Here is a 16,242-nt window from a genome sequence, read left to right as displayed (position 1 = left end):
TTTCATTTATTTCTGCTCTGATCTTTATGATTTCTTTCCTTCTGCTAACTTTGGGTTTTTGTTTGTTCTTCTTTCTCTAGTTCCTTTAGGTGTAAGGTTAGATTGTTTATTTGAGATTTTTCTTGTTTCTTGAGGTAGGCTTGTATAGCTATAAACTTCCCTCTTAGCACTGCTTTTGCTGCATCCCATAGGTTTTGGATCGTTGTGTTTTCATTGTCATTTGTCTCTAGGTATTTTCTGATTTCCTCTTTGATTTCTTCAGTGATCTCTTGGTTATTTAGTAACGTATTGTTTAGCCTCCAGGTGTTCATGTTTTTTACGTTTTTTTCCCTGTAATTCATTTATAATCTCATAGCGTTGTGGTCAGAAAAGATGCTTGATATGATTTCAATTTTCTTAAATTTACTGAGGCTTGATTTGTGACCCAAGATGTGATCTATCCTGGAGAATATACCATGCTCACTTAAGAAGAAAGTGTAATCTGCTGTTTTTGGATGGAATGTCCTATAAATATCAATTAAATATATCTGGTCTATTGTGTCATTTAAAGCTTGTGTTTCCTTATTAATTTTCTGTTTGGTTGATCTGTCCATTGGTGTAAGTGAGGTGTTAAAGTCCCCCACTATTATTGTGTTACTGTCGATTTCCTCTTTTATAGCTGTTAGCAGTTGCCTTATGTATTTAGGTGCTCCTATGTTCAGCACATATATATTTATAATTGTTATATCTTCTTCTTGGATTGATCAGTTGATCATTATGTAGTGTCCTTCCTTTTCTCTTGTAACATTCTTTATTTTAAAGTCTATTTTATCTGATATGAGTATTAATACTCCAGCTTTCTTTTGATTTCCATTTGCATGGAATATCTTTTTCCATCCCCTCACTCTCAGTCTGTATGTGTCCCTAGGTCTGAAGTGGGTTTCTTGTAGACAGCATATATATGGGTCTTGTTTTTGTATCCATTCAGCAAGCCTGTGTCTTTTGGTTGGAGCATTTAATCCATTCACGTTTAAGGTAATTATCAATATGTATGTTCCTGTTACCATTTTCTTAATTGTTTTGGGTTTGTTTTTGTAGGTCCTTTTCTTCTCTTGTGTTTCCCACTTAGAGAAGTTCCTTTAGCATTTGTTGTAGAACTGGTTTAGTGGTGCTGAATTCTCTTAGCTTTTGCTTGTCTGCAAAGCTTTTGATTTCTCCATCGAATCTGAAGGAGATCCTTGCCGGGTAGAGTAATCTTGGTTGTGGGTTCTTCCCTTTCATCACTTTAAGTATATCATGCCACTCCCTTCTGGCGTGTAGAGTTTCTGCTGAGAAATCAGCTGTTAACATTATGGGAGTTCCCTTGTATGTTATTTGTTGTTTTTCCCTTGCTGCTTTCAATAATTTTTCTTTGTCTTTAATTTTTGCCAATTTGATTACTGTGTGTCTCAGCATGTTTCTCCTTGGGTTTATCCTGTATGGGACCCTCTGCGTTTCCTGGACTTGGGTGGCTATTTCCTTTCCCATATTAGGGAAGTTTTCAACTATAATCTCTTCAAATATTTTCTCGGGTCCTTTCTCTCTCTCTTCTCCTTCTGGGACCCCTATAATGCGAATGTTGTTGCATTTAATGTTGTCCCGGAGGTCTCTTAGGGTGTCTGCATTTCTTTTCATTCTTTTTTCTTTATTCTGTTCCTCAGCAGTGAATTCCACCATTCTGTCTTCCAGGTCATTTATCCGTTCTTCTGCCTCAGTTATTCTGCTATTGATTCCTTCTAGTGTATTTTTCATTTCAGTTATTGTATTGTTCATCTCGTTTGTAATTCTTCTAGGTCTTTGTTAAACATTTCTTGCATCTTCTCAATCTTTGCCTCCATTCTTTTTCTGAGGTCCTGGATCATCTTCACTATTATTATTCTGAATTCTTTTTCTGGAAGGTTGCCTATCTCCACTTCATTTAGTTGTTTTTCTGGTTTTATCTTGTTCCTTCATCTGGTACATAGCCCTCTGCCTTTTCATCTTATCTGTCTTTCTGTGAATGTGGTTTTTGTTCCACAGGCTGCAGGATTGTAGTTCTTCTTGCTTCTGCTGTCTGCCCTCTGGTGGATGAGGCTATCTCTCCCTTGAATTCTTTCTGGCAGGATGGAAACTATTTAATTAGGGCCTACCTGGGGTGCAGGGGGAGACGATACGGACACCATTCTCCTCCACTTGCCTTGGTGCCTTTACCCTGTCTGACCATTTCATGCCCACTAGTGTGTGGGCTTCAATCACTCACTTGGTTTCTCATGGTTTTGTAAATTGATTGCTACTGTTAAGTGTGAAAAGTACTACCAGACTTCAGTAACATCATCTTTAGTGCTTCTTAAACAGTATTAACTTACCTGGCTTCTGTTCCTGTGTTCTTGATTAGTAAGATCACCGCAATTACAAGCTGTTCTTCAATTCACTGACATTTAAAAAAAAACTGTCAAGCCCATTTTGAAGACCAATGCCTTTATGTGTGAACTTTTCCTAGCCCTTCCCCTGGGGTGTTATTTAATGAATGTCATTGTTTCCAGGGGAAAGTTTTCATTTACCGAGGGAAGGAGTATGAACGCAGGGAAGATTTTGAAGCTCGGCTATTAACTCAGTTTCCAAATGCTGAGAAAATGAAGACAACATCTCCACCAGGCGACGATATTAAAAACTCTGCTGGCCAGTGTATCCTTTCAGACAACCATGTCGGATATAAAATGATGTCGATGTCATTTGGTTGGGTGGTTGGGTGTACGTGGGACCTTGCTCCTGGCTGATGACCACTCTGCCTTATGGTCCTTAACCCCTTTGACCTTCAGATATTCAGTGCTTCACAGTAAAGCCCAAACTCGATTTGCCCCCTAAATTTCACAGGCCCGTGTCAGAGCAGATTGTAAGGTAACATTTTCCTTACCCAGCATGAGGGTGGTGAGAGGCGTACTCAGATCGCTTCATAATTTCACGTCTCAGAGGGTGGATGTCAGCCTTTGATTAACTTTTCAGATGCCCTTTCTGTTTACTTCGAAAAGCAAGGGAAGCTAATCATGTTCAGCATCAAAGAAGGGGGAAGGAAGATGTGAACAAGTGTGGCCGGGAGGGTGCAAGGCTGTTCCTTATACCCGAGATTGGGAGACAGGGAAAGTCAGGGGGAGGAAGGGGTACTCTGGGCTCCTTTTGAGCCACCAGGTGAGAGACCCCCTGTAGACCTTTTCTCCAGGCCCTGCCCCTCACCCCACAGATATGAGTCTGTTTGCCTTTGGTGTGGCCTGAGCATTTGGATCCCAGAAGGCAGGAATAGGGATTCAGACATTTGCTCGTGATGGAGAACCAGGTGGGGGATGAGAAGAAGCCTTCACCCCTACAACAGGGTGATTACATAATATGGGATTCGGAGGTGGATTTTAAAACTCACAGGCCAACTGTCCAAACTTGAGTGAGATATTGTGCATCTACATTGAATTGCCCCTGACTTAGCAGTGGTGTAGAAACACCTACACTAGATGTCTCTTTGATATGAAGAATTTTCTTTTCTATTTGATCCATGTACTGGTGAAAAACAACTAACCTCTTTGATGGACTAATAATGCTCAGGATCTGCTTATTTTATATCCTGAAGTTTGGTGGATTGGGTTCGTCTACAAAATTCACTACCATTTCTTTAACCTTTCATCAGCAAACATGGGAAATAAACCAGGACTTGGTTTATTGATGGATGATTGCTTTCATAAGGCTTAGATGTTAAGTTTTGCAACATTTTTTTCTCAGAGAGGCATTAAGCACTAGTGAACTGTAGTGTATGCTCAGATATTTCCCTTTGATGTGGGGTGCCCACCTGTGTTTTAGTGCAGGGGGGTGAGTGAGCCTCCCAGCTTGCCTCTGAGATATGCGTGAAACCCACCCCCTCCCCAGGGGAGGAAGGTACAGTCTCCATCTTATATATGCCACCCTTGGTGGTTGCCAAATCTGCCTTTTGTAGATCTGAAGTTAAAGTATGCAAGGCCTTTTAAAAAATAAGACATATTTTTAAATTTTTAATAACTTATTAGATTAAACTATTTAATAAATTAATTGTTGAATTATGAATTCAAATTTTAAATAATAAACGCATAAATGGAGAATGAAGGCCTTTTTCCCCTCTCCTTTGCTTCACCTTTTCTGTTTTTGCCGGTTTCACTCTTACTCAGCATCTCTTCTCCCTTGAGCGTTGTCAGGGACAGGGAAGAGGCAAAAATTCAAGGTAATTTTTCCACCTGCCAACGTCTCTCTTCTGAGGCTGGCGGGGAAAGAAAGCCCAGCTGTCGCTCCAGGTCAAGGCTGGAGATGTTTTAAGGGATGCAGTGACCTATAGGGAGACCGGATCCTGTGTCTAAAAGCAAATCGGCTGCTTTTCTGGTTAAATGTCTAATGATTTCTCTATCTCTGTACAGTTTTTACAGAGTAAACGAGGTCCAGCGATTTGAATATTCTCGTCCGATCCGCAAGGGAGAGAAAAACCCAGACAACGAATTTGCGGTAAAAAAAAAAAACCACCCCCAAACTCATGCCACCGCTAACAAAACTGCGCATGGAAAAGTGTGTTCTCAAAGGCTCCCGCAGTGCAGGATTGAATGCCTTTGTGTGTTATGTGCAGAGATCCTAGCATATCACCCATTCAAATTTAGTGAAATGAAGACCATTTCACAAACAGTATCACTAAGGTGCTTGTGATACTCTAAGAAGGTAACTAGTGCTTTGAGAGTGTTTCCGTGCTCGGAGCACACTTGCTTCCCTCCTGCGTGTATCTGAGTCTTCCTCTGCGCCCCGGGTCCTGGAGCAGGTGCTGGTGTCTCAGTTATAAATAAGCTCTCGGAGGTGCCGAGTGCTTACATGGCTCTGTGCAGGGGACAAGCAGTCAGGAGGTGAGTTGGGCTCACTATCCGGTGCCCACACCTGAACTTCACTGTGGCACAATACGCCGGTGCAGGGTCCCCGCGGGCCCAGCTGAATAACAGGCCTCGTTGGATGTTGAGCAGCAACATCATCCTGGACCTCTACCCACTAGGTGCCAGCTAGAGCCTCCCCGGTTGTGACAGTGAATCACGAATGTTCCCACACATTGCTAGACGTCTGTGCCTTGTTGAAGACAGCGCATTAGAGTCATAGAAATGTTGACACAGATTCTTGCAACCTTTTAAAATATATACATACAACTGGTTGAATGGATTCCATTTCGGAAAGGCATGAAATAAAGCATGGCTTTTTTATTTTTTAATTAATGAATGAATTAATTTTTTTGAAGTAGAAAAGAATAGCTTTGTTGCTTTACCAGGCAAAGGGGGCCACGGTGGGCTAATGCCCTCAAAACTGTATGTTGAAAGCATAGTTTTATTTATTTATTTATTTATTTATTTTTAATGTTAACGTTTCTCTCTCCTCCTGCCCTGAAAAAACCTCCTCTGGAAATCCCTAGATAGGCCCATATTTCAAGGTGGCATTAGCCCCAAGGACCCCTGGCGGGGACCTTGTCTGCAGGTCTCTGGGGGTGCAGGGGGTCAAAGTTGAATTAGCACCATGCTGCTGACCCAAAGGGAAGCCCAGGGCACTTGCAGCAAAGCTGCCTTCCACCCACCCTCCCTTCGAAGCCCTGTTTCCTATAATCTTTTGATCCCCAGGGTGATGTCTGTGAGTCTCCAGTCACAGCCCCTGAAAGGCCCTGCCCTTCCCGAGCCCAGTTTCCTGTGTGTCAGCTGGGATCTTGGAGTCGGGAAATTCTAAGGCTGTCCCCAGTTTCATCGCTGGCTCTTTCAAAACCAAAACCCTACTTCTTGGTTAGTGTGGCATCCTGAACCTGTTTGGTGACTGATTGCACTGTGGCAGCGTCTGCAGTGGTGAGACAGGCAAGGCCCCACCGAGACACCCACACCGGGGCTGGGCTTTCGGGGCCGCCTCTGCTCTGGTCATCACAGCAATCACTCTGTCATTTATGTAGCGCCCTGGCTGCAGGGTGTATGGGCAGTTCTTGAATTTCGCTCAGGCCTCTCACGTCTCGCGGCGATGTAGGTTCTTATACTGTGAAGGAAGAGACACAAGGAGGTCGAGCAAATTGCCGACAGTTGCGCAGCCATTCGAGGCAGAGCTGAGAATAAGCACGACTCCTGACGCCGGAGCTGCGCTAAACCTTAGAGGCTGGGCTGTTTCTAAATGGCCCAGAAATCCCCTAATGGCCCCGTTAGGTTCTCACACACAGATGAGGCTTTCAGAAGCCACGGGATTTAGTCCTTCACATGCTTGACAAAGCCCCAGGCTTCCAGATAAGCGCAGGGGGTTGGGTGGTAATGGGAGGCCGGGCTGGGGCCTGCTGCAGGGAGCCTGGCTCCCAGGGCCTGGGTGCTGGGAAAGCTGCCCTGCCAGGCCAGCCCGGGAGCTCAGAGCAGCTTGGTGTCTCCAAACCTGGCCATGCATGAAGTTCTGAAACCCAGAGCCGGCAAGGAGGAGAGAGCCAGAGACAGGGTCAACGTGGAACCCGAAGGCCCCCCCTCACCGGGGATGCTGGAGTTGGTGGGGAGCAGTGCAGCCTGCAGTTTCCAGGCCGGTGCCTGAGCCAGCAGCCCCTGGGGGCGGCAGGAGCCTTGGCCTGTGTCCCTGGGGCCTCGGCCAGGTCCTTCCCCTCTCCCAGCCTGGAATCTGAGGTTTGGAGAAAATGCTTTCTAAATTCCAGCCGGTATTCTGGAAATGTTGACAATCCACTACGCCATCTTTTTATACTTGGATCACTGTGGACAGACTCAGACTGCTCAGTGATTCTCTGTTACTGGGAGGTTTACCAGGCAAAGGCTGCTACCAGCTAGACATCCCGCAGTAGGGGGTGGGATGAAAGGGTTATGGTTCACCCCTGCAGCGGAGTTCTGTGCAACCATTAAAGAGGGGTGGAGTTACATTTATTGGCTTTAAACAGCTTCCCGCAATATGTACTATACCATCTTAGGAAGAATACATTTTCATTGAAAATACACATATACACACTTGTTAATGCTTAGTAAGAAGCCTTGAACCCCAGATAGTAAAAGGTTAGGTTGTCATCTTTAGGTACTGAGTGATTTTTCTGCCTTCTATTTCCATATCTTCATTTTCTGATGTAAATATATATGTTAACGCCAAAAAAAGAAAAAAATTCATCATTAAAGTACTGACTGATTTTATTAGAATGTTGAGAGGTCACTTTTATGAAGCCCAGCCTTCCTCAATGGATTTTCATCTTCAGGTTTCTTTTGAACACCAAGTAAGGCTAACGTAAAGCTCATTGGAGCCTTTCCAAAAATCTGTTTGCTCAGAGGGAACCTCTCTCGTGTGGACGTATATAATTCTCCCCTTCTATTGTATTTTCTTGGCCAAATACTAGGGAAACGGGCACCGTTGGCCAGGGAACAGGGGGCTGTGGTGTCCTGTGTAACAGTCTGGCAATTCAGCAGAGCATGGCCTGTGAGGTGTTCCCCGGGCGGCTGGTGACCTTGCCTCCCAGACCCTTGCACATCCCCGTGAGGACAGAAGCTGTCATCTACCTGCAACATCCTTCTCCTAACAAGTGTCCTGTGTGTGTTCCCTTTGCAGAATATGTGGATCGAAAGGACCATATACACGACTGCGTATAAATTGCCTGGCATTTTAAGGTGGTTTGAGGTCAAATCTGTTTTCATGGTAAGCACACCCCGCAAGAGGAACTGCCCATCACCCCCTCTTCTACGGTCTGACACGGCCTCTTCCCCGGGCGTGTCACCTGGTCACTGTGGCCGGCAGGCATGCTTCGGACCCCACATCAGGTTTAACCCCGTTAATCACTCTCCCCGTCCACGGATACTGCGGTGGAAATGCTGTGTAATCACAACCTCCTCTAGCGCAGAAAGAAACCAGAACTAAGATTTCATTTCTTCTTACAAAATATTTAAATCCAGTCTTCACTGTGCTGTTTTGACAGTTCTTTCTGTTACCGAAATGAAAAGTTTGACAAATTCCAATTTACATACGCTTTTTAAGATCTTTCTTCCTGATGGTTTTATTGCCATTTACATGACAAACAACTTGATTAATAGTACTTGCTCGTTTTCAAGTAAAAGTAGCTTGAGAATATACCCCTCACCCGCACTTTTTAAAGAAATAATGACCCGCATCTCATTAGCTAAACTTTGCCTTGGTGCTGAGCTATCGGACAGTTCCAATCACAGGAGCCAGAGTTGGGCAGAAGGTTCTTACTGAAGGTATAGCAGCAGCAGCGTGACCATTGCCAGTATAACAAGGTCTGATTGGAATATGTGTGCTTTGTCATGTGTCTCAATGCCTTTGGTTTTCACCTGGCAGGATCTTAACCAGAGGGGTGGTGCCCACTGTTCAGTTTACCATGAGTCCCCTTGGAAACTCCTGCTTCTGCCCTAGGACGTGGCTGGCGCCTGTCTTCCCAGCCTTGTTTCCACTCCTGACCTTCGTCCACGCCAGTTGAGCTCTGGGCCTCTCCCTGAGCATGCCTGTGGTCAGCTGCCTCCCATCCCCATCTCCAGCGCCCCCTCCTCCTGCTCTGAAGCCCTAGGGCTCTGTGCCCACCTCCCCAACCCCGGAGGGCGCCTCCACTTCCTGTGTCCCCAGAGACCCCACTCTGTCCCCCCCTAGCACCCAGGCGGGCCCTGACCTCTGGAGGGCTCAGGAGACGTGGCAGGTGGCAGAAATGCAAGCCTTCACTGGCACCATTTGGAGCTGGTGATGTACATGTGGGAGACCACAGGACAGGAGACCCTTCCATAAACAGGCACCACTCCTATCCTCCTAATGAGCCTCTTCCCGTAAGCCGTTTGTAATCGGGGATTCTGTGAGCCAGCCCGGATGCGTGAGGACGGGGCTTAACAGCTCGAGGGGGCGAGGGCTGAGCCCTGATTTTCTGTAAGGATGTGGCTCTGCCACGGGCTGTGCTTGCCCTTTTTAGTGAACGAAGAAAGCTGGAGGCTGAATAATCCCAGGATGGCAGGACTGTAATAATCCTGCTGTCCGCACCCCTGGCCCCGCCATCGCTGGAACAGACCAGCACGGGATACTGTGAGGGCAGCAGCTGACCCTCTTGGTTTGATAAAGCTAGGACACTGCTCTTTCTTGCAGCAAACGGGATCAGCGGCAGGGGGTTAGCCATCAGTCAAAATGGAATTCTGCCCTGGAGAGTCCATTTGGCGAAGTTGTGTGTCTGGGATGGTGCATTCCAGGGTCTGATAAAGCCAGGTGTGGGGTGAAAACAAAGGCCCCAGGGTACGTGTTGTTTGCGGTGCACGTGCAAGCAGGGGGCACCCTCAGCGGCCAGCACCCGGTCGGCCACCTCTTTGCGTGTTACCTCCTCTCCATCCGGTCACCTCTCCAGCAGGTGCTCGCCAGTGGCGACTGAGGGTGTCAGTCTAGGATCTCTCCGTTCTCTGAACATCTCTGCACCCCCGACCCCCCCTCTCTACCTCTCAGACAATCCCCAGGGGCTGTAGAAGGAGAAAACAGGCTGCTCTGCTTTGCCATTTGCTGAAGACACCCTAGGGTCCCCGGCACAGGTGGGGACCCGTCCCACTGCCCTTGGGGAAGGGAAGCATCAGATTATCATGTGTTGTGGTCACCCTTGGAAATGGCTCCAGGGCCCAGCCTAGGGTCTGCTAGAGCCAGGCCTGGTGGGAAGGTGGTGGTGTTGTTTTAAACGCGGACGCACCCTCCTGGCACCTGCGGGCTGAGCCAGAGAGGAGCGTGGGGCGGGGCCTCGCCGGGCCCTGCAGGGGCCCCCAGAGAAAGAAGGGCCCTGGCGGTGTGGGCAGAGGTGCAGGAGCGGCGGCGAGGTGGGCCCCTGCTGGCTCGCCCCGCCTCCTGCTCTGAAGGTCCCGCTGACCAGTGGCGGGTTTGCAAGGGAGGCCCGTGAGGTCCAGTTGAAGTGGTGACCACCGGGCTGGGGGGAGCTGTTCCTTCCTAGGAGGGCATGTGGCCTCCTGTGGAGACCACGGCAGGACCTCTCTGCCCCTCCGCCGCTTCCCTAAGCAAGCAAGTCCAGGGACAAAGCGCCCAGACCTCCTGCCTCAGGGACAGGGAGAGATTGCTCAAAATTCCTTAAGACAAGCAACGAACAAGGCCATAGTTAAATGGCCTGCTTTGTGAAGCACGTAGACGGTGCTCAAGCACCACTCAGGGCTGTGTTTTCCTAGGATGACCATACGTGTACATACGTACACATGCGCGCACACACACACGCATACACATGTGCAAGTGCACACACATTCCCCAGGACTAGGTGACCTTGCGTTGTGCCTTTGGAATTTGCATGTGGGGACAGGGCTATGGAAACACATAAAGATCCTAAAATGCCCGGCTTCTCTTGGCTGGGTGACGAGGGACCTTGCCCCCAGAAGCCACTGGGAAGAAAAGTGCATGGAGAGTAGGAAGCCTGCCCCACTCGGAAATGTGTGTCCTCTGGCGAGGAGCCAGAGGCATCAGCAGAGGCCCTGGCGGGACAGGGGACGCGGCAGCTGGCCCGATGTCATTCCGTCCTCCCCCCCGCGCAGGTGGAGATCAGCCCCCTGGAGAACGCCATCGAGACCATGCAGCTGACGAACGACAAGATAAACAGCATGGTGCAGCAGCACCTGGACGACCCCAGCCTCCCCATCAACCCCCTCTCCATGCTCCTGAACGGCATCGTGGACCCCGCCGTCATGGGAGGCTTTGCGAATTACGAAAAGGCACGTGACACGCCAGCTTCCTCTTTCCAGCCCTGTCCTGGGACGGACTGTCTCCAAACCCTGTCTCCAAGCCCGGAAACCACCCTGGTCTCGCTGAGCGAGCTCCGCAGTGACCGAGGCCGGGCCAGGCTGCCCAGAGGCAGCCTCTGTGGGCTCCTGATGGTCAAGACCCCACCCCAGGCCCGGCCGGCCTGGGCGTTGTCCCCTCATCTTCACCCCCCACCGGGCTGTGCTAATGGAGCTCTAGAGAGTGACCCTCGTGACTGTCCAGAGACCTGGGATCATTAAAGGCCAAAAGATACAGTTTCAGTGAAAGACAAAAGACTTAGAATATTTAAAATAGATGGGAGGCTGGTGCAGTGGGGACAGCCAACTGGTCTCCCTGGAAAATATCTCAATAAGATCAGGCAGAAGCTGGAGATCATGGGATGTTCTCTAGACAAGGGGTCTGCACTACAGCTGCCGCCTGATTTTGTAAATCAAGTTTGGGATGTGGCCACGGCCATTCTCTTACTTGGTGTCTGTGGCTGTTTTCCTGATTCAACAGTGGCAGAGTTGAGGCCCTTCACAGAAAAGGTTTGCTGCCCCCTGGTCTAGACAAAGTGCAAACTGAAGCAGAAGGGGCTCTGCCTGAAAGCGGGCTGTGAGGCGAAACTGCCCTGGACAGAGAGGTGACGCTCTGTTCCAGCTGCCTTCAGCTGTAGGGCGGACCCGGGATGGGGGTCAGGGGCACGAGCGCAGCTGGGGAGCTGCCTCCCAGCGAAGTGAGCGACCCGGGTCAGCTGTGGCTTTGCTGGGCTCCATGGACGGGGCCGCCACAGTGAGTGAACGAAGGCCATTTGTTGTGCTGACCTTACTGGGTGTTTTGCTGGGGTAGGATCCAACCCTGGGGAGAATGAGCTGGGTGATGGCCGGGGTGTGCATCTGTTTCACACACAGCTCTCTCCCCAGGCCTGGTGTACAGAAACGTGTGCTGGTGTACTAAGTGGCTCTCCCTGTCTCCACCAGGCCTTCTTTACAGAGCGGTACCTGCAGGAGCACCCGGAGGCCCACGAAAAGATCGAGAAGCTCAAGGACCTGATTGCATGGCAGGTAAATGTCCAGCGGCAGCTGCAGGGCCCGAGGCGGGGAAAGTGGAGTCTGGGACCAGATCCACCAGGGCCACCTTGGCACACCTGCCAGCCGCCACGGAGGACCCTGGACATCAGCCAGAGCACCCGTGACCATGTGTGTCCCGGATAAACCCATTCACCACTGCCATGATTAACTCGACCCCTGGCTGTAGTCATGCGTTTGAACACCTAGAAAGTTCTGTCTTGCAAATGCGCCTGGTCTGTTTCCTCCCCTCGGTCAGTGCAGTGCCTGCTGGAAAATCTTTGTCTGGTATCGACAGAACGGAACATCACGGGCAAGGTCAGGACGGTGATGCCCTAGAGACCGTGGCCCCAGCCTGTCCTGGGAGGGCGCTCGAGCCGATGCCATCGGCGTGAGAGGCGGGGATGGGGAACCGCCGAGCACCCACCCTCCTGTTCCCCCTGCCGGTGGTCAGGGTCGGGGGAAGGGGTCCTCGTTTCTGTTTCCTCAGCTGTAATTCTGCATATTCTTTGGCTTTTCTGCTTGTACTCCTGAGGCCTTCTGAGTCTTTCCTTAGCGGGACACGGTCTGGAGAGGCTGGGCAAGCTCTGGAGGGTGTCCTGGGCTCCACTGGAAGTTCCCTGTTCGTGTGTCTGGGCTTCTGGAGCTTTCATGAGCCTGGAGGCGGAGGGGACTTCCAGACCCAGTTCCCGTGGGAGCTCTGCCTACTTGCTCTGGACTTTGGGCAACTTGCTTCTTTAAGCTTCCTTTTCTCACGTGGGAGGCAAGGAGGGTGCTGCTTATCTACACCCCACACGCCAGGCTGAGGGAAGAGGGCTGAGGAAGGCAGAGGCCAGGGTCTCCCTGTGCCTGGGCGGCATCCCAGCCTAGCCCGGGGGTCCCAGGCTGTGACCAGTGCCCCTGGAACCTCACCGTCCTGGCTTCGTCATCAGCACATGGGCCGTGTGACCTGTTAGGGTGGAGCGCGGCTGAGTTTTGGTTTCAAGCCTAATTACAAGTATTTCTTTTATATCTATAAAATATATGTGGATATTGCTGTGATGAAATTTATGTAACATAAAATGTACCACCTTAGTCATTTTTACGTGCACAGTCCGGTGGCATCAAGTATGTTCCCATCGTTGTGCAACCATCACCACCATCCATCTCCAGAACTCTTTCATCTTGCAAAACCACTGTGTACCCAGTAAACAATAACTCTCCATCCTCCCCACCCCTGGAAACCACCATCCTACTTTCTGTCTCTATGAATTTGATTATTCTAGGGACCTCATGTAAGTGGAATCATACATTGTCCTTTTGTGACGGGCTTATTCCACTTAGCATAATGTTTTTAAGGTTCATCTGTGTTGTAACATGTGTCAGAATTTTGTCCCTTTTTAAGGCTGAATAGTATTCCACTGTCTGTATAGACCACTTTTTACTTACCTGTTCATTCGCTGACGGACACTTGGGTTGCGTCCACATTTGCTATTGTAAATGATGTTATAATGAACGTGGGTGTACAAATATCTGTTCTGTTTCCTGCTTTCACTTCTTTTGGGTATATACCCAGAAGTGGATTGTTGGATCATATAAGTCTATTTTTAATTTTTTGAGGAAGCACCATATTGTTTTCCACAGCAGCTGCACTATTTTCCATTCCCACTAATAATCATGCACGATGGTTCCAATTTCACCTCATCCTCGTCAACATTTGTTATTTTTTGGTTTTCTTTTTGTTTGTTTGTTTTATAGCCGCCATCCTAATGGGTGTGACTTTGCCACAAATCCATAGGCATTTGATATCAATTTGCCTTGGAATTCTTCTGTGATAAGACACCCTGGGAGCTGAATTTAAGGGAACTTTTTGGCCATGATGGTTTCTTTGCACAAGATGTAAGCCTCAGGTAGGCAGTCTCCCTCTGTTACTAAAAAAGAGGGAGAGAATTTAAAGGTCTGAATGATTCCATTTTAGATGTTGTAAAAACCAAGGGTACAGAATTCAAAACTCCACTGAAGGCTATAAAACCATTGCTACACAAAAACTAGTTTGGTCTGCAAAAGTTCTATTGATTTTTTTTTTTCCTGTAAGCTTTTACAGAAAATTGGATTTTAAGAGTTTCAAGCCCTACAGAGGAAAATAATTTGCTCCCCAGAGAGAACTTTATGTCAGCACTATGTCATCACCCCTAATAAGTATATTAAAGGATGAATTTTAAAGTAGCTCACAGGAAAGTCAGGAAAAAAAAATCTGTTTTCTAGCCACTTCATTAAATCAAAGAGTGATGAAAAATACATATTCAAAACATTACCTGTGACCTTGCTTTCATTTGCAAATGTTTTGAAGACCCATCTTTTAATATCAGTAATTGAGTCATACGGTCATTAAAAATAAGAAGTTTGGGGTTATCGGAATGCTTTTTTCTGGTTTTGTGTTAATTTGTTTGGTTTGGTTTTTTTCCTAAAACTCCATCAGGGCAAAGTGAGGTTTTCCTCCTGGGAATCCCAAGGGTTCCTTGGCAGAGTTTCCATCACTGATGCCTAAAATCATTTGTGAAGGTCGGTTATTAAGTCCCAGGCGGCTCCTGGCTCTGCTGTTGCCGTTGCTGAAACAGAGGGTGCTAATGCCCTTGCAGGCAGGAGCTGGGGTCGGGTGCAGGCTGCCTGGGGCCTCTTCTAGGTCTGCGCTCAGCAGTGAGCGCCAGCCCCTTCCTCAAAGGCGCAGCTCCATCTTTCCCCACACTCAGCTGTCTTGTTGGGCATCCCTGCTGTGTGTCCAAAGATGAATCCATATAGACTCACATGAAACCACTGTGGTGCGTGTGTATTTCTCTTTTTTTTTTAATTTATTTTATTTATTATTTTTGGCTGTGTTGGGTCTTTGTTGCTGCACGTGGGCTTTTCTCTAGTTGTGGCGAGTGGGGCCTACTCTTAGTTGCGGTGCACGGGCTTCTCATTGCGGTGGCTTCCCTTGTTGCGGAGCACGGGCTCTAGGCATATGGGCTTCAGTAATTGCAGAACGCGGGCTCAGTAGTTGCGGCGCATGGGCTTAGTTGCTCCGCGACACATGGGATCTTCCTAGACCAGGGCTCGAACCCATGTCCCCTGCATTGGCAGGCGGATTCTTAACCACTGCGCCACCAGGGAAGCCCCATATTTCTCTTTTGAAATGCACAGAGATGAAAGACCAAACCCATTCATCCCCCCCAGCCGATGACAGTCGTACTGATGTCGCCAGTGGTGGTGCTCCTGGGACACTTAGCAGTGCTTCCAAATGTTCTTTGCCACCGGCAGGCCACGAATCCGTGTAGGAGACACACAGGAGCAGACTTCAAATACAGCACCGCCATTTAGAAGGGTGTCTTCTGAGAGCAGGCTGCATGCTCTCTTTGAACAACTCGAGGTGTGACTTTGGGGAAGTCCTCCCCACTCTCTGGGCTCTGGGAAACTCTTTAGATGTGCAGACTCCTGGGATCCACTCTAGACCAAATCAGGGCTCTGGGGGTGGGATTCAGGAATCTGCCTGAGAGATTTCGATGCTCAGCTTGGTTGGAATCCAGAGACCATTCGAGGCCTCAGTCCATGGCTTCTGTTTGTGTACTAAGCACCTCATACGTTGGAGTGTTTGCACAGAGCATCTTTTTATTCATAGCTTCAGTTCAGCCCCGAGCAGACATAGAACAAGGGCCGGATCCCACCCTTCTTGTAGAAGGTTATGTCTGACCAATGTCAGGGACCTGTTGAGGGGATACATTTCATACGCCATAAATTTCACCTGCCAGATCACCGTTCACTCAGTCCCAAGACCTGAACCAAAGGGTCTTAACTTTAGTCCAGCAAGTAGCTTCTTTGATGTCAAGAATCTGGCCAATTAAGAGTTTTATCAAACCAACAAAAAAAAAAAATGCAGAAATGGTGGGACCACACTTTTTTTTTTTTTTAATAATTATTTATTTATTTATTGTTGGCTGTGTTGGGTCTTCGTTTCTGTGCGAGGGCCCTCTCCAGTTGAGGCGAGCGGGGGCCACTCTTCATCGCGGTGCGCGGGCCTCTCACTATCGCGGCCTCTCTTGTTGCGGAGCACAGGCTCCAGACGCGCAGGCTCAGCAGTTGTGGCTGACGGGCCCAGCCGCTCCGCGGCATGTGGGATCTTCCCAGAACAGGGCTCGAACCCGTGTCCCCTGCATTGGCAGGCAGATCCTCAACCACTGCGCCACCAGGGAAGCCCCCACACTTTTATACATTTGAGAGAGGGCCATTTTACAAGATGCTTTCAGAATCTAGAGTGGCTGTGCTTTAACCTTGAGACAGCACCCTGACATTTGTCTTCATGCCCAGATAGCCACGACGCATTTACCATCCCACCAAAAGTTGTCTGCAGCCTGCCTTTGCCGACCCCCAGGAAGCAAAAGGATTTCTGTGAGCATTTTCTTCTGTTGAACCTGAACAA

At 48.6% G+C, this 16,242-nt stretch overlaps 1 protein-coding gene across 2 annotated transcripts in view; it reads left to right on the top strand.

Moving 5' to 3' along the window:
* DOCK1 (dedicator of cytokinesis 1) overlaps window positions 1-16,242 on the top strand; it is a 532,415-nt gene that overhangs the window by 490,802 nt on the left and 25,371 nt on the right. For both annotated transcript variants that reach the window (XM_057531553.1, XM_057531554.1), the window contains exons 41-46: window positions 2,541-2,682; window positions 2,817-2,895; window positions 4,425-4,509; window positions 7,585-7,671; window positions 10,539-10,715; window positions 11,724-11,807. In XM_057531553.1, the coding sequence (XP_057387536.1) occupies window positions 2,541-2,682; window positions 2,817-2,895; window positions 4,425-4,509; window positions 7,585-7,671; window positions 10,539-10,715; window positions 11,724-11,807 (654 nt within the window). The remainder of the gene's footprint in view (window positions 1-2,540; window positions 2,683-2,816; window positions 2,896-4,424; window positions 4,510-7,584; window positions 7,672-10,538; window positions 10,716-11,723; window positions 11,808-16,242) is intronic.

This window comes from Balaenoptera acutorostrata, chromosome 16 (genome assembly GCF_949987535.1).
Source record: "Balaenoptera acutorostrata chromosome 16, mBalAcu1.1, whole genome shotgun sequence".
NCBI classification, from domain to species: domain Eukaryota; kingdom Metazoa; phylum Chordata; class Mammalia; order Artiodactyla; family Balaenopteridae; genus Balaenoptera; species Balaenoptera acutorostrata.
Note: the sequence above shows the minus strand (reverse complement) of the source record. Positions and strands in the feature narration are given on the sequence as shown.